The following is a 17602-nucleotide window of genomic DNA, read 5'->3' on the forward strand; positions in this document are numbered from 1 at the left end:
CTTGGGGTTCAGAAATGGACTGGGTAGTGACTGGGGGCTGAGGACCTGGTCCCATCCCCAGCTGCCGAGACTGCCTTTAGATACATGGAAGGTCACCCCTCTGGTGTGTGAGGTTTACTAATACTTGTTAGACATTCAGACATGGCTTCAACACCTTTCAGTGGACACACAGTGTGTGTGACCTAAACAGCAGAGGGCCCTGTAATCATGAATGAAATATTAATGCAGAAATATAAATTGGGACATTTTACAATTCACATCACACATACAGTGTTGAGGTGTTACAGTGCAGCGACTCGGGGAGGTTTGGGGAGTCAGTCTGCACTTTTTACTGCTATAAAGGTGACTTCTGACATTTTTAATTACGCCAGGCTTCTGCACACAGTCTGAGATTTAATTATACTAATATTATATGAAGCACTGCTGATGGTACAGTAGATAAAGACTGATTACATTATAACAGCTTCTGATGCATCAACACTCTTTATTTTTATAAGCAGATTAAAACAAAAAGACACACACACACACACACACACACACACACACAAAACGCTTTGTTCAGGAATCTTTGAATCAGAAAAAATAAAAATACACAGCAGAATCACATAAAAGAAATAATAAAAAAATTATGAGTCATATTACAAAAGTCCGTAACAGCAAATCTACAACATGAACCCTCCTCATAGAAAACAAAAGAAACAACAAAAGTTGTAAACAAGAAGCTCTAAATGCACAAACATAAAGCATCAGAGTTTTTTACAAAGGTGTCTACATGAGTACCACAGAACGTATAAACATTTTTTGGTGAGAATTTACTGATAATTTTATTACTTCCTGTCGTCTCTCTTCAGACCGCAGTGTGCACAGGTGCCGGGTTCTGGGGCCCTGCTGGGCGGGTTGCTGTTTCCAGCAGTTTTGTCGGTGTTGCCGGCCGGCTGCTGCTGCTGCTGCTGATGTTCATAATAATGAGGATGTTCCTGTTCCTGTTCTTGATTGTTCCACTGCAAATAAATCTCTCCTTCATCTGTTAAAGTAAGCACAGATTAGACCTGGAGAATCTCTCTCAGTGTTTTTGGTAAGAAAAAAGGTAAAGTCTGTAATTACTAAGAATGTGGCTTTGGCAGGGTCGTGTCAGCTGAACAACAAATATAAAGAATTTGATCTCTTTTGCAGTCAGCATACACAACTAGGATAATGTTGTGGTGTGCTGGAGTTTACATGGTTCATGGTGGAATTTGGAAGAGCTGCCAGCAGCTCCTGGATCTCAGAAGTGAAGAATCTCCAAGTGCATTTAATGTCAACTAACTAATAATGGTACTTTAAATGAAAATTAAAAATACAATAAATAAACATTAAATTCTCACCCTTTAGTCTCATATGCTGTTTTCTTCTGGTGTGGATTCAACAAATGATGACAATTAGGCTCAGTATCAGAACAATACCTGAAAATCATGAAAATAAATGATGTTAGAAATGATCTGTTTGATTCTTATGTTCATTGTTTTAAAATGAATTATTATGTATGTCAGCATCACATCAAACTGTGAGGATTTTACACAGAAGACAAAACATACCTGCTCCTCCACCCACGAAAACCCAGATACTGATTCCCCACAGTTTATCAGGGAACACTTCAGGAATAAAACAAGAGGAGAAGAAAATATCTCAATAAGATATGAGCTTAATAAAGTGATTACTTCAGTGTCATGAACATTTGAGGTTTTGTACAGTTGATATCACGTGATACTTACAGGGCTCATAGCAGTTTTGTTGAACAGGCAGACTGATCTCAGAGCTGACGGGGTTTGAAACTTTGCAAGAGAAACGGGAGGTTACCACGTCACTGGCTGCTCTCATCAGCATCTTCTTGTTTTCTGCCAACTTTTCATCATCCATAAACCATTCAAGTTTCTCATTCTGTAGAAGAAAATATGATTTCTTCATTAGTTGAAGGTTTAAACTTCAAGTCTAACATAAAAAGTCTAACTTGGCTAAAATGTCTTCATCTTTTCCTGCACTCTGCTTCATTTCCTGCACAGTAGAATGAAATGATGCACACACAGAGAGCCAAACTTTGCTGAAACAGCAGCATCAGAGTGAATGATTACAGTCAACACAGTAAAACTCATGATGGGTTTCAGTGGAGGAGAAATGAGGCCTTTGTCTGCAGATTCTTCAGCAGCTTCATTACGAATTTGAAGAACACTCAAACTTTAATGTGTTTGAAACATTAAATTTTGTCCTCACCTGACCAACACTGCAAGTAAAACGGACGTTTTTCTTAGAGTCGAGACACGTCATCGTCACTGTGGGCTTCTGCACACGGTCTGAGTGAAGAACATTTTATTATTCCAAAAATCAGCACTCGACCACACCGCTGTCTAAAGTGCCATTCAAATTGAGGGGCTGACAGTAGACAGGACCAGAGTGGGGCCACGCACCCACCACGCACATCTAAACAAGCACTGAAAGGGACTTCAGTTTGTTATCAGCTGTAAGCAAGACGTGCTGGTGGGTTGTTGTTGTTTTTTAAAAAGTATGTGGAATTTTATGATTGTGATCATCATCATCATCATCATCATCATGTGCTGAGAAGACAAACAGCTCTTAATGACATAAATTTTGCAATCACTGAACAGCTTTCACAGAGTTTCAGTTTCTGTCAAAGCACATGTGGACTGGTTGGACAAACTCCCACGCACACTCAAATATCCTTGAGAGGATAAAGAGCTGGTCCAGCGTTCCGCGACCAGGACGAAAACCGCATTGTTCCTCCTGAATCCGAGGTTCGACTAACCGGCGGACCCTCCTTTCCAGCACCCTGGCATAGACCTTACCGGGGAAGCTGAGGAGTGTGGTCCCCAAAAGTTGGAGCACACCCTCCGGTCTCCCTTCTTAAAGGTGGGGACCACCACCGGTCTGCCAATCCAATGGCACTGCCCCAGATCTCCACGCGATGTTGCAGAGGCGTGTCAACCAAGACAGCCCTACAACATTTACATTCTGTGATAAATGATATAAGTCACCCAGGAGTAGTAAATAAAGATGGTTATATTTATTTGAGTTGTGAGTGTTTAATATCAGGTTGATTTTATGGGAATGTGGATCTTTCAGATCAATTTGAGAAGCGATTTTGATCATGTTTCACATTTTAGTGTGTCATGTAGCATGGGACACTGGTCTTGGTCTTGACTCGGTCTTGGACCCTAAAAGTCTTGGTCTTGTCTGGGTCTCGGGTTAGGTAGTCTTGACTGCAACACTGGCACAAACGGTGTAACACGTATAAAAAGCCTGTTTTTCAGTGAGGTTGTCGCTTACGGCCACACCACCCTGAACACGCCCGATCTCGTCTGATCTCGGAAGCTAAGCAGGGTCGGGCCTGGTCAGTACTTGGATGGGAGACCGCCTGGGAATACCAGGTGCTGTAAGCTTTTGCACTGCAGAGGGCGCTGCTGCTGCTGCTGCTGCTCAGCGGAGACACCGTCGTGATTGCAGCCACATCTCGGAAGCCGAGAATTGTTTAGCTAAACGGCCTAAACCGTTTCCCATTCATTCTCTATGGTAGTGCTAAACCACTACGGATGTAATATATTTTTGGCCACTATTGAGATGACACGCTAAATTATGAATGAACCTGCTGCTATTTTTCATTCATGTGTACAGTGATTGTGTTGTAATGGCAAGGAATCAGTGGGCGATATCTGACTAAGGTGAGCGATGCTCGCTAATGAATAAACATGAGAGGCATATGCTGAAAATCTGCCAGCAATACTTAGGTGCTATGACACTATAGCTACCAGTTTCAGGTTAAGCTTGACTACTGCAACTGACATAAATAATTGTGAATAAACAAATAATCACTCAACCATGAATGATTTTTATTTACAGACAGAATAGTTTGCAATGCCTGGATAAAATACATTTTTATCACAACTATTGTAAGCTAGAGTAAGCTTTCACTAAGTCAGCTGAACCCTGGCCACAGTTTAATACATTTATTCTCCTGTCAGTGCTCTTTAAAACACTTCTTCTGTCTCCTCACCTTTCTCCTGGAGCTTGCTGTCTAAACCCTACCACAATGTGCAGCATTATTTTTAATTTATTTCTTTTGATAAATTTGTCCTTTTTTTGTGGGGTCAAAGGTCATGTGATTATGACCTGAAAGCTCTGTATTTGTGTCAAAATGATATTTTTAAAATCAAATTATGTTTATTTCTTACTTTTTTTCTATGTCAAGATGCACAAGAAAGTTGTATTCTACCCAGGTAAAACCTGTGTGGTGTTCCGCAAGGGGCCACTCGGATACCTCCTCCAAGACCCGTCAGATGAAGCTCGGCGGATAAAAAACACCAAACTTCAGAACAAGTCTGTACCAATGAGGGAGGACCTGGTACATCAGAATGCTCTGACTGTGGTCCGTCACAGAGGAGGGGATGCCTCCGACAGGCGTGAGGTGCAAGGAGAGTACATCCTGCAGTTTGGAAAATATAAAGGTAAATCTTTCCGGTGGCTTCTGGAAAATGATGTTGGGTACACCATGTATCTGATCAAAAGTCTCCAGGAGGAAGAGGCTGCTGGGATCACCATGGCTGAAAGGCATAGTAAGGATAGCCTGCAGTCATTTGTACAGTATGCCCTCAGTTTTACGGAGATAAAGGCTCTTCAGGATTATGAGGCCAGCAGAGTGAGTGCTGCAGCAGAAGTCTCCTGTGAAGATGATCAGCTTGTTGGCTTTGGCTTACGATCTAAGAGCACATGGAAGGAGATTTGGGATGGCAGAGGTGATGGCTACGCGGCCTTTATCATGGAAAAGAGCTGCATTCAAGGAACACGGATGTATAAGCTGCAGCAGTACTTGCGCAAGAAGCATCAGTCTGCCTCAGCTACCACAAGGACCTCCACCAAACCCATTGGTAGATAATTTTATTAATATTTTAATAACATTTTGATGTGAAACTAAGTTAATTATTTATTTAATTCTTGCCTGAATCACAGGAATGGATGATGACAAAGAGTTGGAGGAGGCAATGCTGAGTGTCTCACCTGAAAAACTTGAAGCCGACAGCTGTAAGTAAACCATCATCACCTTGACTAAAGGTCAGAACTGACCGTGGCTATTTTCTGTCTGATATCTCCCCTCTCCTCTGTCTCTGCATAAGTAGTTACTGTGCCAGCAGCAGCAGCAGCAGCAGAAGTACCCACACCCAGAGTGCCTTCAGGAGCAAAGACAGGTTTTTAATGAAAGGTTTCAGAACTGGAGTACAATTGTTTTACACGACGAATTGCCCTCCAAAACTGAACCTTAACTTAAACTGTTATATCATGTTGTTCTTGTGTTTGTGTTCTGGCCGTGTTCCGGCCACATTCCTCCGATAGTTTAGTTGTGTGCTGGCATGATATTAACTGCTGTAAGGACTATGAATTGATACCTGCCTTCATGAATTGATACCAACCACAAGGGGTGAGTATGCACTTTTGTCCTTTATGGGTGTTGTATTAAAAGCGATCAAGTAGCACTAGGCACTAACACCTGAATGAATGGTTGTTCATTGACTCATATTACTTCTCCTGCTTCAACAAGTAGAGGTTAGAAGAATAAATTTGTTTAGTTTCTGTTGCAATTAGATATTTTACATTTGTTTAACAATGAGAAACAGGAGAAGTAAGAGTATGAATGTTTGAGTTCCTACTAACACCAAAACTCACATACATTGTAAATTATGAAGTGACTAACACGTTTTTCCATTGTAGCTCCCTCTGCGGCACTGTCCATACCCCCTTCCAACACAACTACTGAACTTCAAGCATCATCAGCTGATGGTAACAAACAACTATAGTGTTTTTCATCTGATTAAAGGTTTTGTTTATTGTGTCTAGATAAAAAAGGTTGTTTTTTTTGTTTTTTTTCCCTGTACCTTGTAGGTGCAGCCTCAAAAGATGAGAAGAGCAAGGTTCCTGTGCCTGTACCAAAGGAGCTGTAGTTTCTACTGAAGGAGACCACAGATCAAACACAAGGGCCTGAGTCAAATCCAGGTACGTCTCCATTTTAATTTAGGATTGGTTTTCAATTAAACTTCGGCTTAATGCATAGATCACTGATGCCAGTATAATATTCACAACCACTTTACACTTTGTCATAATGTCATCTTGTGCAAAACCTGCACAACTGAATGACAGAAAGCCTACTTTCCTTTTTCAGGGCCCAGCACAAGTGTTGCTTGCACATCTGTGCGCAAAGTTCTCACTTTTGAAGACAGCAATGAAGATGGTGAGAGTGTACAGCATGTGGAAAATCCCTAGATTTTAAAAACTCTTGACATTAATAATGCTATCTTAACTCTGCTTTTTCATTTTATTTATTCAGTGTATTCAAACAGTAAGAATGGAATTTATAATACTTATCAGGGAAGTAACTATTTTGTAAAATCCATCTTTATTTTTAAAGCTCCTTCAGCTCAGCCCGCCATTCCTGTTCCAGTGGCTGGTTATGAGCATGAGCTGAGTACGTGGAACTGCTCACGACACCAGAAGCTGTGGATGAAGACCGAGCTGCAAGATCTAGGGCTGTGGCCTGGGTCTCGACCAGTGCGTAACCCAGGAAACACAATTTCACTCTGGCGTCTCCCTCCACAACCTGAGCTCATAGATACTGTAGCTGAGCTCCCGTCACCAAATTTTTTCCAGCTCCACCCCTTCTTCCTATGGAAACCTGAGAGCAGCATCATGGCCAGGTTGAGGAACAATTATACCTTGCCATGTTTGCATGCTTGTGCTCATCCACGTGTGGTCTCTGCTGGTGTGGGCAGGCCTCGAGTGATTGTTGGCACCAGTGGTCAGTATTACATCCTGTCCTCACGACTCTGCTGCAGGGCTTGTCGCAGGAACTGGTTCGCTGACAATCCACGATGGCTGGAGAAACTGCCAAAGAGGTTTACCAACCTTCTCCCAGCCTTTCTAACTTACAAAAAGGCCATCTGCAAGTCTGTAATGGATGAGCTGAGGCGCACTGGCAAATCTCCAGCAGACATGGCAAACCAGGTGAACGAACTCATGCATCTTAAGTTTGAACGAGCTCACCTGGCATACCTGCATGCCATAGAATCTGTCTGGGATTCTGAGGCAGGAGTACATGGACAGAGGACCATTGGGCAGTTCCTGAGGAAGGAAAACAGACCGCAGGAGTTCAGGTCGTATGGAGATCCAGATGGGTGGTGTGGAGTCTCGGTGTCCAGCTACTACCTGACTGACTGCCTGCTTGATGAATTTCGACGTCAACAGCCAGCCATATCTAAACTCCTCCAAGGCACTTTTGGACAGGTCTTCAGGTCTGACCACACCAGGAAGGTGGCACGAAAAGTCACTCTGGCATCTGGGGTCATGTCCAGTTATGCCGTGATGAATGAGCACTGGCTGATTGTTTCGTGGGTGATGGTTCAGTCTGAGACAGAGAGGTCCTTGGAACCCATGTACCAAGGAATGGCCACACGGTACAGTGATGCTGGAGTGGAAAAGGCAGGATACCACTGGGTGGACAGGTCAGAACATCTTTTTTTTTTGTTCATTGTCATTCAAACTATTAATTGTCTGAACAAATTGAGTTGTTTTTTTCAAGATCAATTTAATAAACAACTAATAATATACACGTTTAAATATATTTGTGTTTCTTGCATTTAGGGATTGCTGTGCACCGTTTAAGATCCCGGACTGCATCCCTGGTGAAAATCTAGACTGGGATGCCTGGAAAACCACTCCTGCTATTATTGCTGCAGCCACATCTGGACCACTGGCAAACTCTTGTGCCTCTCGAACAAATTATAATCCAAACATTGTTGTTAAACTGGACTTGTTCCACTGCCTGAGGCGATTTTCACGAGAATGCACCTCTGAGCATCACCCTCTGTTCAGCACGTTCTGCCAGCTTCTCTCTGCTGCTTTCTCTGTGGTTGATCAGGAGGACCTGAAGAGGCTTCAGGATGCCTATGAATTCTGTGGTATCAATCCAGCTAATCCCACTAAGCAGCACATAAGAGAGCACTGCAGGATTAAAATACCACAACCCACAGAGCTGCTGAACAGAGTGGAAAAAGTCCTGAAACATTTCCACCAGACAACAGACCCCAACAATATCCCACTCTTCAAGCCATCCATGCTGAAAGTGTGGCGCGTACAGAGAGTGCACATACTGCGTGGCTGCCTCAGTGACCCTGAACTTTCAGAGGGCGTAATGTTTCGGTATGGTGGGACTCTTCAGCTAAACCACGTCCCCGGTGAAGGCGCTAAAGTCCCCATCTGGATTCCTGTCCGAGGCACTTCGCAGCAGGAGGGTTACCATTTCCACCAGGCGCAGTGGATCACTGGGACTCACGTATCCACTGAACTGTTCCAGGCCCAGGGCATGACAGGGGTGGCACGATGGAACTACCAACGGCTGGTGGACCTTAAGCAGCCAGGTGTCATTCTCCCTGCTGTTTTTGATCCAGCTCTAGTGGCGGAGTTGAACGCAGTCTCCAGGAGAGTGACCGGGCAAGAGAAGTACCCTGCACTTCACCTCTCTGACAGAGACACTGGAGAGAGATTTGGGCTTGAATACAGAGAGCCAGGCTGCCGCCCAATCCCTCTGAACTGGGACAAACACAAAACCCTGAAGACAGATGAACCAGCCGCCCGTCCGCCTCCATCCTCTCTACAAAAAGCTGTGTCTGCCCGACTTCAAGTTTGTCCTCCTTCAAGTTCCTCCTCCAGCTCGGCAGTGTCAGGCATGGCACCCCCTGGATCAGCACCACCTGTCACTGACCCACTCTCTGCTGGTGTACTTTTAAAGCAGGAGACACCATCAGAAGACATCCAGGAACCTACAGCAGTTATGGGTAAGTTAACTTAATGGTTATGTCAAACAATTCTGGATAATCCATATTATTATCATTATTAATGCATTACATTATAAATGATCATGGTGAACTATTATTGTCTTATTGTTTCTCAGAAATCTCTGATGCCCTTCCTCTGCCCGTGCGGGCCTCACCAAGGAGTGCACGCACTGGACCTATAAAAACAGGCGGACGGGTTTTTGTGCTGGACCACACACGCTGGACATCACCCATGAAAAAGGCAATTGATGACTTGTTGCAAAAGCACCATGGGAAGAAGGACCTCCTGAAGCTTGTAGATCAAGATTATGCAAGCATGGTCCACCGTTCTGCTATGGACCCCAACAGCTTGCTGCACCCCACATCCAAGTTGCACATATCCCGCTACGTGAAGCACTTGGGCAAACTACTGAACACAAGTTCTTCGTTGAACACAAGCCCTGAAAAGCTTGCTCAGACGCAGCAGCTCTGGCATGCTTTAACAGAAGGGAGTGAGACAGTTAGTGTTCCTGTGGTCACCATCAAGCCAGCTGTCTTCAACCCACCACCTCCTCCCTTGTCTACACCTCTCACACAAGACTCAATAGAAAAAATTGTGGAAGGCATTTTAGAGAAGCAGCAGCAGCAACAACAACAAAAACAACAACAGCAGCAGCCTGAGCAAAAAAAAAGGCAGACAAAGACCTGTCTTGCCTGTGGACAGCCCAAGTCCCAGGTTGAGACTGACGGATCTTCTGTCCACTTTTTTTATCAGCAAGGGCCTGTGCGCTATTTCTATTGTTCAAGGAAGGTCCATCAGAGTTATGCTGCTGAGGGCATTTGTAACCCCAAAATGCCCTTTGAAGAATTTGCCCAAACAGAATTCTTCCAGCGGGAACTGCAAGCTACGAAGAAGCGGGCGGAGGAGAGGATGGCAAAAAAGAGGAAACGGCCAGAGTCCCAACAAGCAGGCCGCCTCTGCAGGTTTTGCCACATGGACCTGAAACAGGGACCAAACAGCCCACACATACATACAGGGTTCCCAGGAGTGGCAGGGAAATACATTTACTGCCCTTCTAAAGTGTACTCTCGATACAGAGATAAGGGCATGGCCAAGGAGATGACCTGGAAGCAGTTTCAGGAGTCTCCTTTCTATGAGGCAGAGAGACATAGATGGGTAGAAGAACGAAAAAAATGAGGAATAAATAGTTGACATTGTACATAATTCAGAGGGTTAATTGCTGTGAATGTTGTTTTTTTTTTCTACAAATGTAAATATATAAATGTAAATAAGTTATTTTTTACAAGAACATCAACACAGTGTTCACTTTGAGCTCAGCTGTATCTTTATTTGTGAATGCTTACCATAAGCTGCTGGCCTTGAATCTTGTTATTCCTAAAACACTTCACATAATGAATACAGTCCATGCTTTTTGTATAGGAGTTACAGCTTTTATCTTTCTAACCTTTCTGTTCTATTTATGTTATAATAAATATGACTGCGTAGGAGATAATCCAAGTCTGATGTGTTCTATCTTTGGTTTGGTTATTGCTTTCTGGCTCTGTCTACAAAAACAGTTCAATAAGGGGAGATCACATGGAAAATTTTGATGATTTATTGAAATCAGAAGTTACAGAAATAACTTAAGTGATTCTGCAATTAGACTCCAATAATCCATCATAGCAAAAAGAATCCCAGAGGTGGCAGGAGTTAGGACAGGACCCCTCCAGAGTTTAGAAGCTGATAGTGGTGAAGCTGAAGATGGAAGCTTGGATGGGGCCCTGAGTGATCACAATAAGGAGGAGATGGGTTGTAAAAATGAGTCTGAAAGACAGAATGGAAGAAAAGCAATGAGATTTAAAGCATTCAGAATGAGGTTAATTGGCTTAGAGAAGGCAGGCAAGAAAATGATTGAACAACAGTAATTATGTCAGTATTGAGTTTAACAGCACTGGAAAATGCAGGTGATATAAAGAATAGATAAGCAGGCAGATTAGTGATTACAGAACAATAAATCTGTTACAGCTTCAGTCTTTTTATTTAAACTGGGTTATCTAGATGACAAAAATAAACTGATGGGAAAAAAGAGGACTTTAATATCTCTGGTATGTGTATCTCAAAAATGTTATACCTTTTATTCTTCATTATGTACTTAGTGAAACTATAGGTACACACTGCAGAAAAATAGCTCTCGGTCTGTAACAGTGTATAAGAAGAAAAAAAGCAATGTTCAAAATGAACATTATCCACATTTCCTATAGAAAAACTGGTGTTTATTCATTGATAATGTAACACAAGCTTTGTCCACAGCAGGACTCGAACCTGCGCTCAGACAATAACGTAAATAATCAAGCGATTTTTTCATTGGACAAAAAAGCTGCGATTTGATTGGCTGTTACTGCGTTACACCTATACGCGATGGGCCCTCGCGAACCTAGTTTGTTTTTCTTCACTAATCACAGTAGTGGTTTTGAAATGATCTACTGTGAGGCAAATAGAAAAGAGTAAAATAGTTTATTTTATTAGTAACGATCAACAGAAGGCACTAATAACAGTATCCAAGGGTAGAAGTCACACAAGTGTCTCAAAATCTCATTTTTTCCATGTAGAATAATTTTGTGTATGTTTGTGTACATGTGTGTGTGTGTGTGTGTGCGCCTTGAAACTTCATTTACCTGTGACATAGTTTTTGATAGTAAAGCTATTTCTTTCAAAAACATTGTGTAATTTATCCTTAAAAACAGCTTAAACTCATTTAAAATCAAAGTCTTAACACATGAAGATTGATTGATTAGACTGACTCTGTTTGGGGGTAATTTCCTTTATTCTGCTGCATTTCTGTATGCACTCAACCCAGTTTATGGATTCAGTGTGACAAATGTCAGAAGTGAAATGCAGGTGTCCTAAATGCACTGGTTCACCTCATCACTGAGACTGGATGATGATTATTTCCTGTTGTCTCTCTTCAGACCACTCTGTGCACAGGTGCTAGGTTATGGGGCGCTGCTGCTGGTTGAATTACATCACTTATTTCAGTGTTGCAGTCCAGGTCTTGCTACTGCTGCTGCTGTTCTTGATTGGTCTGCATTTGAAGCTCTTCCTCATCTGTTAAAATAAGCACAGATAATCAAGCGTAAAATATTAAATAAAAATATTACACCCCAACTATAATATATGTAATATTTATGCAATGTAAAAAATTCAGATTAAGTTAAATGCAATCATTTCAAATGAGTAAAAGCACTGCAAGATCAGGTTTAGATGCCATGCTCATAACTTGGAGAGATTTTCAACATTGTCATCACAAAATACATTTGAATCATCTGTAATTCAAGAAAAAGTGTGAACTGTCTTCAGTGTCCTACCATCCATCCATCCATTCTCTCCCACTTATCCGGGGCCAGGTCGCGGGGGCAGGAGCCTAAGCAAAGAAGCCCAGGCTTCCCTCTCCCCAGCCACCTCCTCCAGCTCATCCGGAGGGACCCCAAGGCGTTCCCAGGCCAGCCGAGAGATATAATGCCTCCAGCGTGTCCTGGGTCTACCACGGGGCCTCTTCCCGGTGGGACATGCCCGGAACACCTCACCTAAGAGGCGGCCAGGAGGCATCCTAATCAGATGCCCGAGCCACCTCAACTGGCTCCTTTCGATGTGGAGGAGCAGCGGCTCTACTCTGAGCCCCTCCCGGATGGCCGCACTCCTCACCTTATCTCTAAGGGAGAGGCCAGCCACCCTTCGAAGGAAACTAATTTCTGCCGCTTGTATTCGCGATCTTATTCTTTCGGTCACTACCCAAAGCTCGTGGCCATAGGTGAGGGTAGGAACGTAGATCGACCAGTAAATCGAGAGCTTCGCTTTTACACTAAGCTCTCTCTTCACCACGACAGACCGGTGCAGCGTCCGCATCACTGCAGAGGCAGCCCCGATCCGTCTGTCGATCTCCCGCTCCCTTCTCCCATCACTCGTGAACAAGACTCCGAGATACTTGAACTCCTCCACATGGGGTAAAAACTCGTTCCTGAGCCGGAGAGAGCACTCCACCTTTTTCCGGCTGAGGACCATGGCCTTAGACTTAGAGGTGCTGATTCTCATACCGGCCGCTTCACACTCAGCTGCGAACCATTCCACTGCGAGCTGGAGGCCACCCCCTGATGAAGCCAACAGAACCGCATCATCCGCAAAAAGCAGAGATGAGACTCTGAGGCCACCGAGGAAGAAGCCTTCCGCCACCTGGCTACGCCTAGAAATTCTGTCCATAAAAATTATGAACAGAATCGGTGACAAAGGGCAGCCCTGACGGAGTCCAACACCCACAGGAAACGAATCCGACTTATTACCGGCTATACGGACCAAGCTCTCACTGTGGTTGTACAGGGACTGAATGGCCCGCAACAATGGGCCAGACACCCCATACTCCCGCAGGACCTCCCAAAGGACACCCCGAGGGACGCGGTCGAATGCCTTCTCCAAGTCCACAAAGCACATGTAGACTGGTTGGGCAAACTCCCACGCACACTCGAATATCCTTGAGAGGATAAAGAGCCTGTCCAGCGTTCCGCGACCAGGTCGAAAACCGCATTGTTCCTCCTAGATCCGAGGTTCGACTAACGGACGGACCCTCCTTTCCAGCACCCTGGCATAGACCTTACTGGGGAGGCTGAGGAGTGTGATCCCCCGAAAGTTGGAGCACACCCTCCGGTCTCCCTTCTTAAAGATGGGGACCACCACCCCGGTCTGCCAATCCATTGGCACTGCCCCAGATCTCCACGCGATGTTGCAGAGGCGTGTCAACCAAGACAGCCCTACAACATCCAGAGCCTTCAGGAACTCAGGGCGAATCTCGTCCACCCCAGGGGCCCTGCCACCAAGGAGTTGTTTAACTATCTCAGTGACCTCACCCCCAGTGATGGTCAAGTCATCTCCCTCGTCCCCAGACTCTGCTTCCACTACAGAAGGCGTGTCAGTGGGATTCAGGAGGTCCTCGAAGTATTCCTTCCACCGTCCGACTATAGCCTCAGTTGAAGTCAGCAGCACCCCACCCGCACTATAAACTGTGTGAGTGGAGCACTGCTTTCCCCTCCTGAGTCGCCTGACGGTTTGCCAGAATCGCTTCGATGCCGTCCGAAAGTCTTTTTCCATAGCCTCACCGAACTCCTCCCACACCCGAGTTTTTGCTTCAGCCACTGCCCGAGCTGCATTCCGCTTGGCCTGCCGATACCTGTCAGCTGCCTCCGGAGTCCCACAGTCTAACCAAGCCCAATAGGACTCTTTCTTCAGCTTGATGGCTCCCTTCACCTCCGGTGACCACCATCTGGTTCGGGGGTTACCACCACGACAGGCACCAACCACCTTGCAGCCACAGCTCTGAGCAGCAGCCTCAACAATGGAGGTGCGGAACATGGTCCATTCGGACTCAATGTCCTCAGCCTCCCTCGGAATGCTGTCGAAGTTCTGCCGGAGGTGGGAGTTGAAGATCTCCCGGACTGGGGCTTCTGCCAGGCGTTCCCAGCGCACCCTCACAATACGTTTAGGTGTGCCAGGTCTGTCCAGCATCTTCCCCCGCCACCTGATCCAACTCACCACCAGGTGGTCCTACCAATTTAAGTGTAAATATAAATATTGGCCGTAACACTGGGCCTTGGGGAGCTCCATAAGTAACCTTTAAAAACTACTCAATAAATGGAAAATGGGAGGCTTCAGAGGCTGTTTCTAAGTCACTGAATGGTTTTGTCTGAGTGCAGTGCTTTTAAAATAAATGAAAGTAAACAAAAACAATACTGTTGTTGTATGATGAAAGTGAACAGTTATTTTATAATAAAAAAAAATGTATTAACACACCTTCTGAAGCATCAGCACACTTGTTTACTGTAATATACTTAGTACAAGCAGAATAAATGTATGTACAGTGTGTTGTTACCTACCTAATACACACAAACGCACACTCTGTAAATCCCCTGCACTCACTCCATCTGCACCATGAACCTCTGGGGTGTATCGTCCTCTGTTATTTGTCGTCAGTTGTGTCAGCTTCAGTGATCCAGTTGAATCAACATCATCCTTTTTCCCTATGATCACCTTTTTATTTCTGCGCATAAAGCTTACTGTTCCATCCTTGAGCCATTTCAGGTTATCCGATTCCTTCAAAGTGTATCTAAGGGGCACAGTAACATTTGTGCCTGTTGCAGCATACAGATCACAAACATCCTGAGAGTCTTTGAAACAGAAAGAAAGACAAAAGAATCAGATGAAAAAATAGATTAGTCACATTATAAAAGCTCTCAGTGATTATATGTCACTTTATCAAATCTAAAGGATATTATGATTTTTAGACTACAGAGCTACAAAGCTTAGTTACCTAAACTTCATTACATCTAGAGACCATTCACAAATTTCTTAAGTAGCTTCTTACAACATCACGATGGTGACAAAACGTTTCAGGCATCAACATTCGGTTTGCAGCTTTTATGGTGTTTTTACATTAGTCTGCTATAGATGGATGTTTGTAGGCTGTAAATCTACACACAGCATCAGCAATGCTCCTTTTCAAAGGTGCCTCATTCATAGTCTGAGTTAATAAATGGTGCATAAAAACACTTCCTGCATGTCCTAATTTCTCTAAGTGACCTTTTGTTTGTTTTTTTGTGAGAATCTACAAAATCCATCAGGAGTTGTTCTGATACAGTGTTGCAGTTTGATAAATCACTGACAACCAGCTGATGTTTCAGAATAAAGTTTGTCCTTCTGGTCTTCTCACTAAATGCCGTCCAGGTGCTGATAATTGTTTTAGATTGATCGTCTGTTTAGGTCAATTCCCTTGAATCTGCTACATTTGTGTGCGCACTCCACCAGTTTATACATTCATGATTGTTATCTTACATCCTGTTGTTTCTCTTCAGACCTCCACGCACATCTAAACAAGCACTAAAAGGGACTTCAGTTTGTTATCAGCTGTAAGCAAGACGTGCTGGTGGGTTGCTGTTGTTTTTGTTTTTTAAAAAAAGTATGTGGAATTTTATGAGCGTGATCGTCATCATCATCATCATCATCATCATCATCATCATCATGACGTGCTGAGAAAACAAACAGCTCTCAGTAACATGGATTTTGCAATCACTGAACAGCTTTCACAGAGTTTCAGTTTCTGTCAAGGGAACCCACAGGAAATACGTGGGCATATAAATCATGTTCTCTTGAAAACAGTCATGTTTTTCTAGACGATAACCAGAAAACAAACTCCTATACAACCTTCATTTTGAGACACTTGTCAAGACTAAGTGTCTTTTTTCTAGATGCACTCACAGAGTGATTCGTGGGTAATTGCCCTTCACCTTTCGTGCAGCAAAAGAGGAATAACAATTAATATTTATCCAAAACATCGTCTTTTTAAATTTAACCAAAAGAAGTGCTTTTAAAATAAATGAAAGTAAACAAATACAATAAATGAATTCTTATGCTTTAGTCACATTTGCTTTTTTCATCTGATCTGGATCCAACAAATGATGACAATTAGGATCAGCACCAGAACAATACCTGAAAATCATGAAAATATATATTAGAAATTACCTGTTTGATTCTTGATTCTTGTGTTCATCAAGTATCTCATTAAGATATGAGCTTAATAAAGTGATTACTTCAGTGTCATGAACATTTGAGGTTTTGAACAGTTGATATCACGTGATACTTACAGGGCTCATAGCAGTTTTGTTGAACAGGCAGACTGATCTCAGCGCTGACGGGGTTTGAAACATTGCAAGAGAAACGGGAGGTTACCACGTCACTGGCTGCTCTCATCAGCGTCGTCTCTTTTTCTGCCAACTTTTCATCATCCATAAACCATTCAAAGTTCTCATTCTGTAGAAGAAAATATGATTTCTTCATTAGTTGAAGGTTTAAACTTCAAGTCTAACATAAAAAGTCTAACTTGGCTAAAATGTCTTCATCTTTTCCTGCACTCTGCTTCATTTCCTGTACAGTAGAATGAAATGATGCACACACAGAGAGCCAAACTTTGCTGAAACAGCAGCATCAGAGTGAATGATTACAGTCAACACAGTAAAACTCATGATGGGTTTCAGTGGAGGAGAAATGAGGCCTTTGTCTGCAGATTCTTCAACAGCTTCATTACGAATTTGAAGAACACTCAAACTTTAATGTGTTTGAAACATTAAATTTTGTCCTCACCTGACCAACACTGCAAGTAAAACGGACGTTTTTCTTAGAGTCGAGACACGTCATCGTCACTGTGGGCTTCTGCACACGGTCTGAGTAAAGAACATTTTATTATTCCAACATTTTATGAACTGCTGATAATCTTTTTCTACAAAAACAATACTGTTGTTGTATGATGAAACTGAACAGTGTGTTGTTACCTACCTAATACACACAAACGCACACTCTGTAAATCCCCTGCACTCACTCCATCTGCATTGTGAACCTCTGGGGTGTATCGTCCTCTGTTATTTGTTTTCAGTTGTGTCAGCTTCAGTGATCCAGTTGAATCAACATCATCCTTTTTCCCTATGATCACCTTTTTATTTCTGCGCATAAAGCTTACTGTTCCATCCTTGAGCCATTTCAGGTTATCCGATTCCTTCAAAGTGTATCTAAGGGGCACAGTAACATTTGTGCCTGTTGCAGCATACAGATCACAAACATCCTGAGAGTCTTTGAAACAGAAAGAAAGACAAAAGAATCAGATGAAAAAATAGATTAGTCACATTATAAAAGCTCTCAGTGATTATATGTCACTTTATCAAAT

The 17602-nt window shown here is 43.3% G+C and overlaps 1 protein-coding gene and 1 non-coding gene across 12 annotated transcripts in view; one reads left to right on the plus strand and one right to left on the minus strand.

Moving 5' to 3' along the window:
- Positions 1–648: 648 nt before the first annotated feature.
- The window catches only part of LOC115792792 (uncharacterized), a 42873-nt gene continuing 25919 nt past the window's right edge, over positions 649–17602 (minus strand). For 3 of the 11 annotated variants that reach the window (XM_030747423.1, XM_030747384.1, XM_030747409.1), the window contains 9 exons: positions 17218–17508; positions 17026–17105; positions 16530–16695; positions 14766–15056; positions 2248–2327; positions 1752–1917; positions 1575–1631; positions 1365–1442; positions 658–1024 (listed from right to left, as the gene is read on the minus strand). In XM_030747423.1, the coding sequence (XP_030603283.1) occupies positions 1402–1442; positions 1575–1631; positions 1752–1917; positions 2248–2327; positions 14766–15056; positions 16530–16695; positions 17026–17105; positions 17218–17508 (1172 nt within the window). In that variant the 3' untranslated portion in view covers positions 658–1024; positions 1365–1401. Of the gene's footprint in view, positions 1025–1364; positions 1443–1574; positions 1632–1751; positions 1918–2247; positions 2328–11346; positions 11953–14765; positions 15057–16529; positions 16696–17025; positions 17106–17217; positions 17509–17602 lie in introns of those variants that run through there. The other 8 variants (XM_030747402.1, XM_030747394.1, XM_030747416.1 and 5 more) reach the window with 7 other exon arrangements.
- Positions 3313–3431, plus strand: LOC115799496 (5S ribosomal RNA). Its single transcript, XR_004021585.1, has one exon. It is a non-coding gene; the product is annotated as a 5S ribosomal RNA (ribosomal RNA).

Source organism: Archocentrus centrarchus, chromosome 2, assembly GCF_007364275.1.
Source record: "Archocentrus centrarchus isolate MPI-CPG fArcCen1 chromosome 2, fArcCen1, whole genome shotgun sequence".
NCBI lineage: Eukaryota > Metazoa > Chordata > Actinopteri > Cichliformes > Cichlidae > Archocentrus > Archocentrus centrarchus.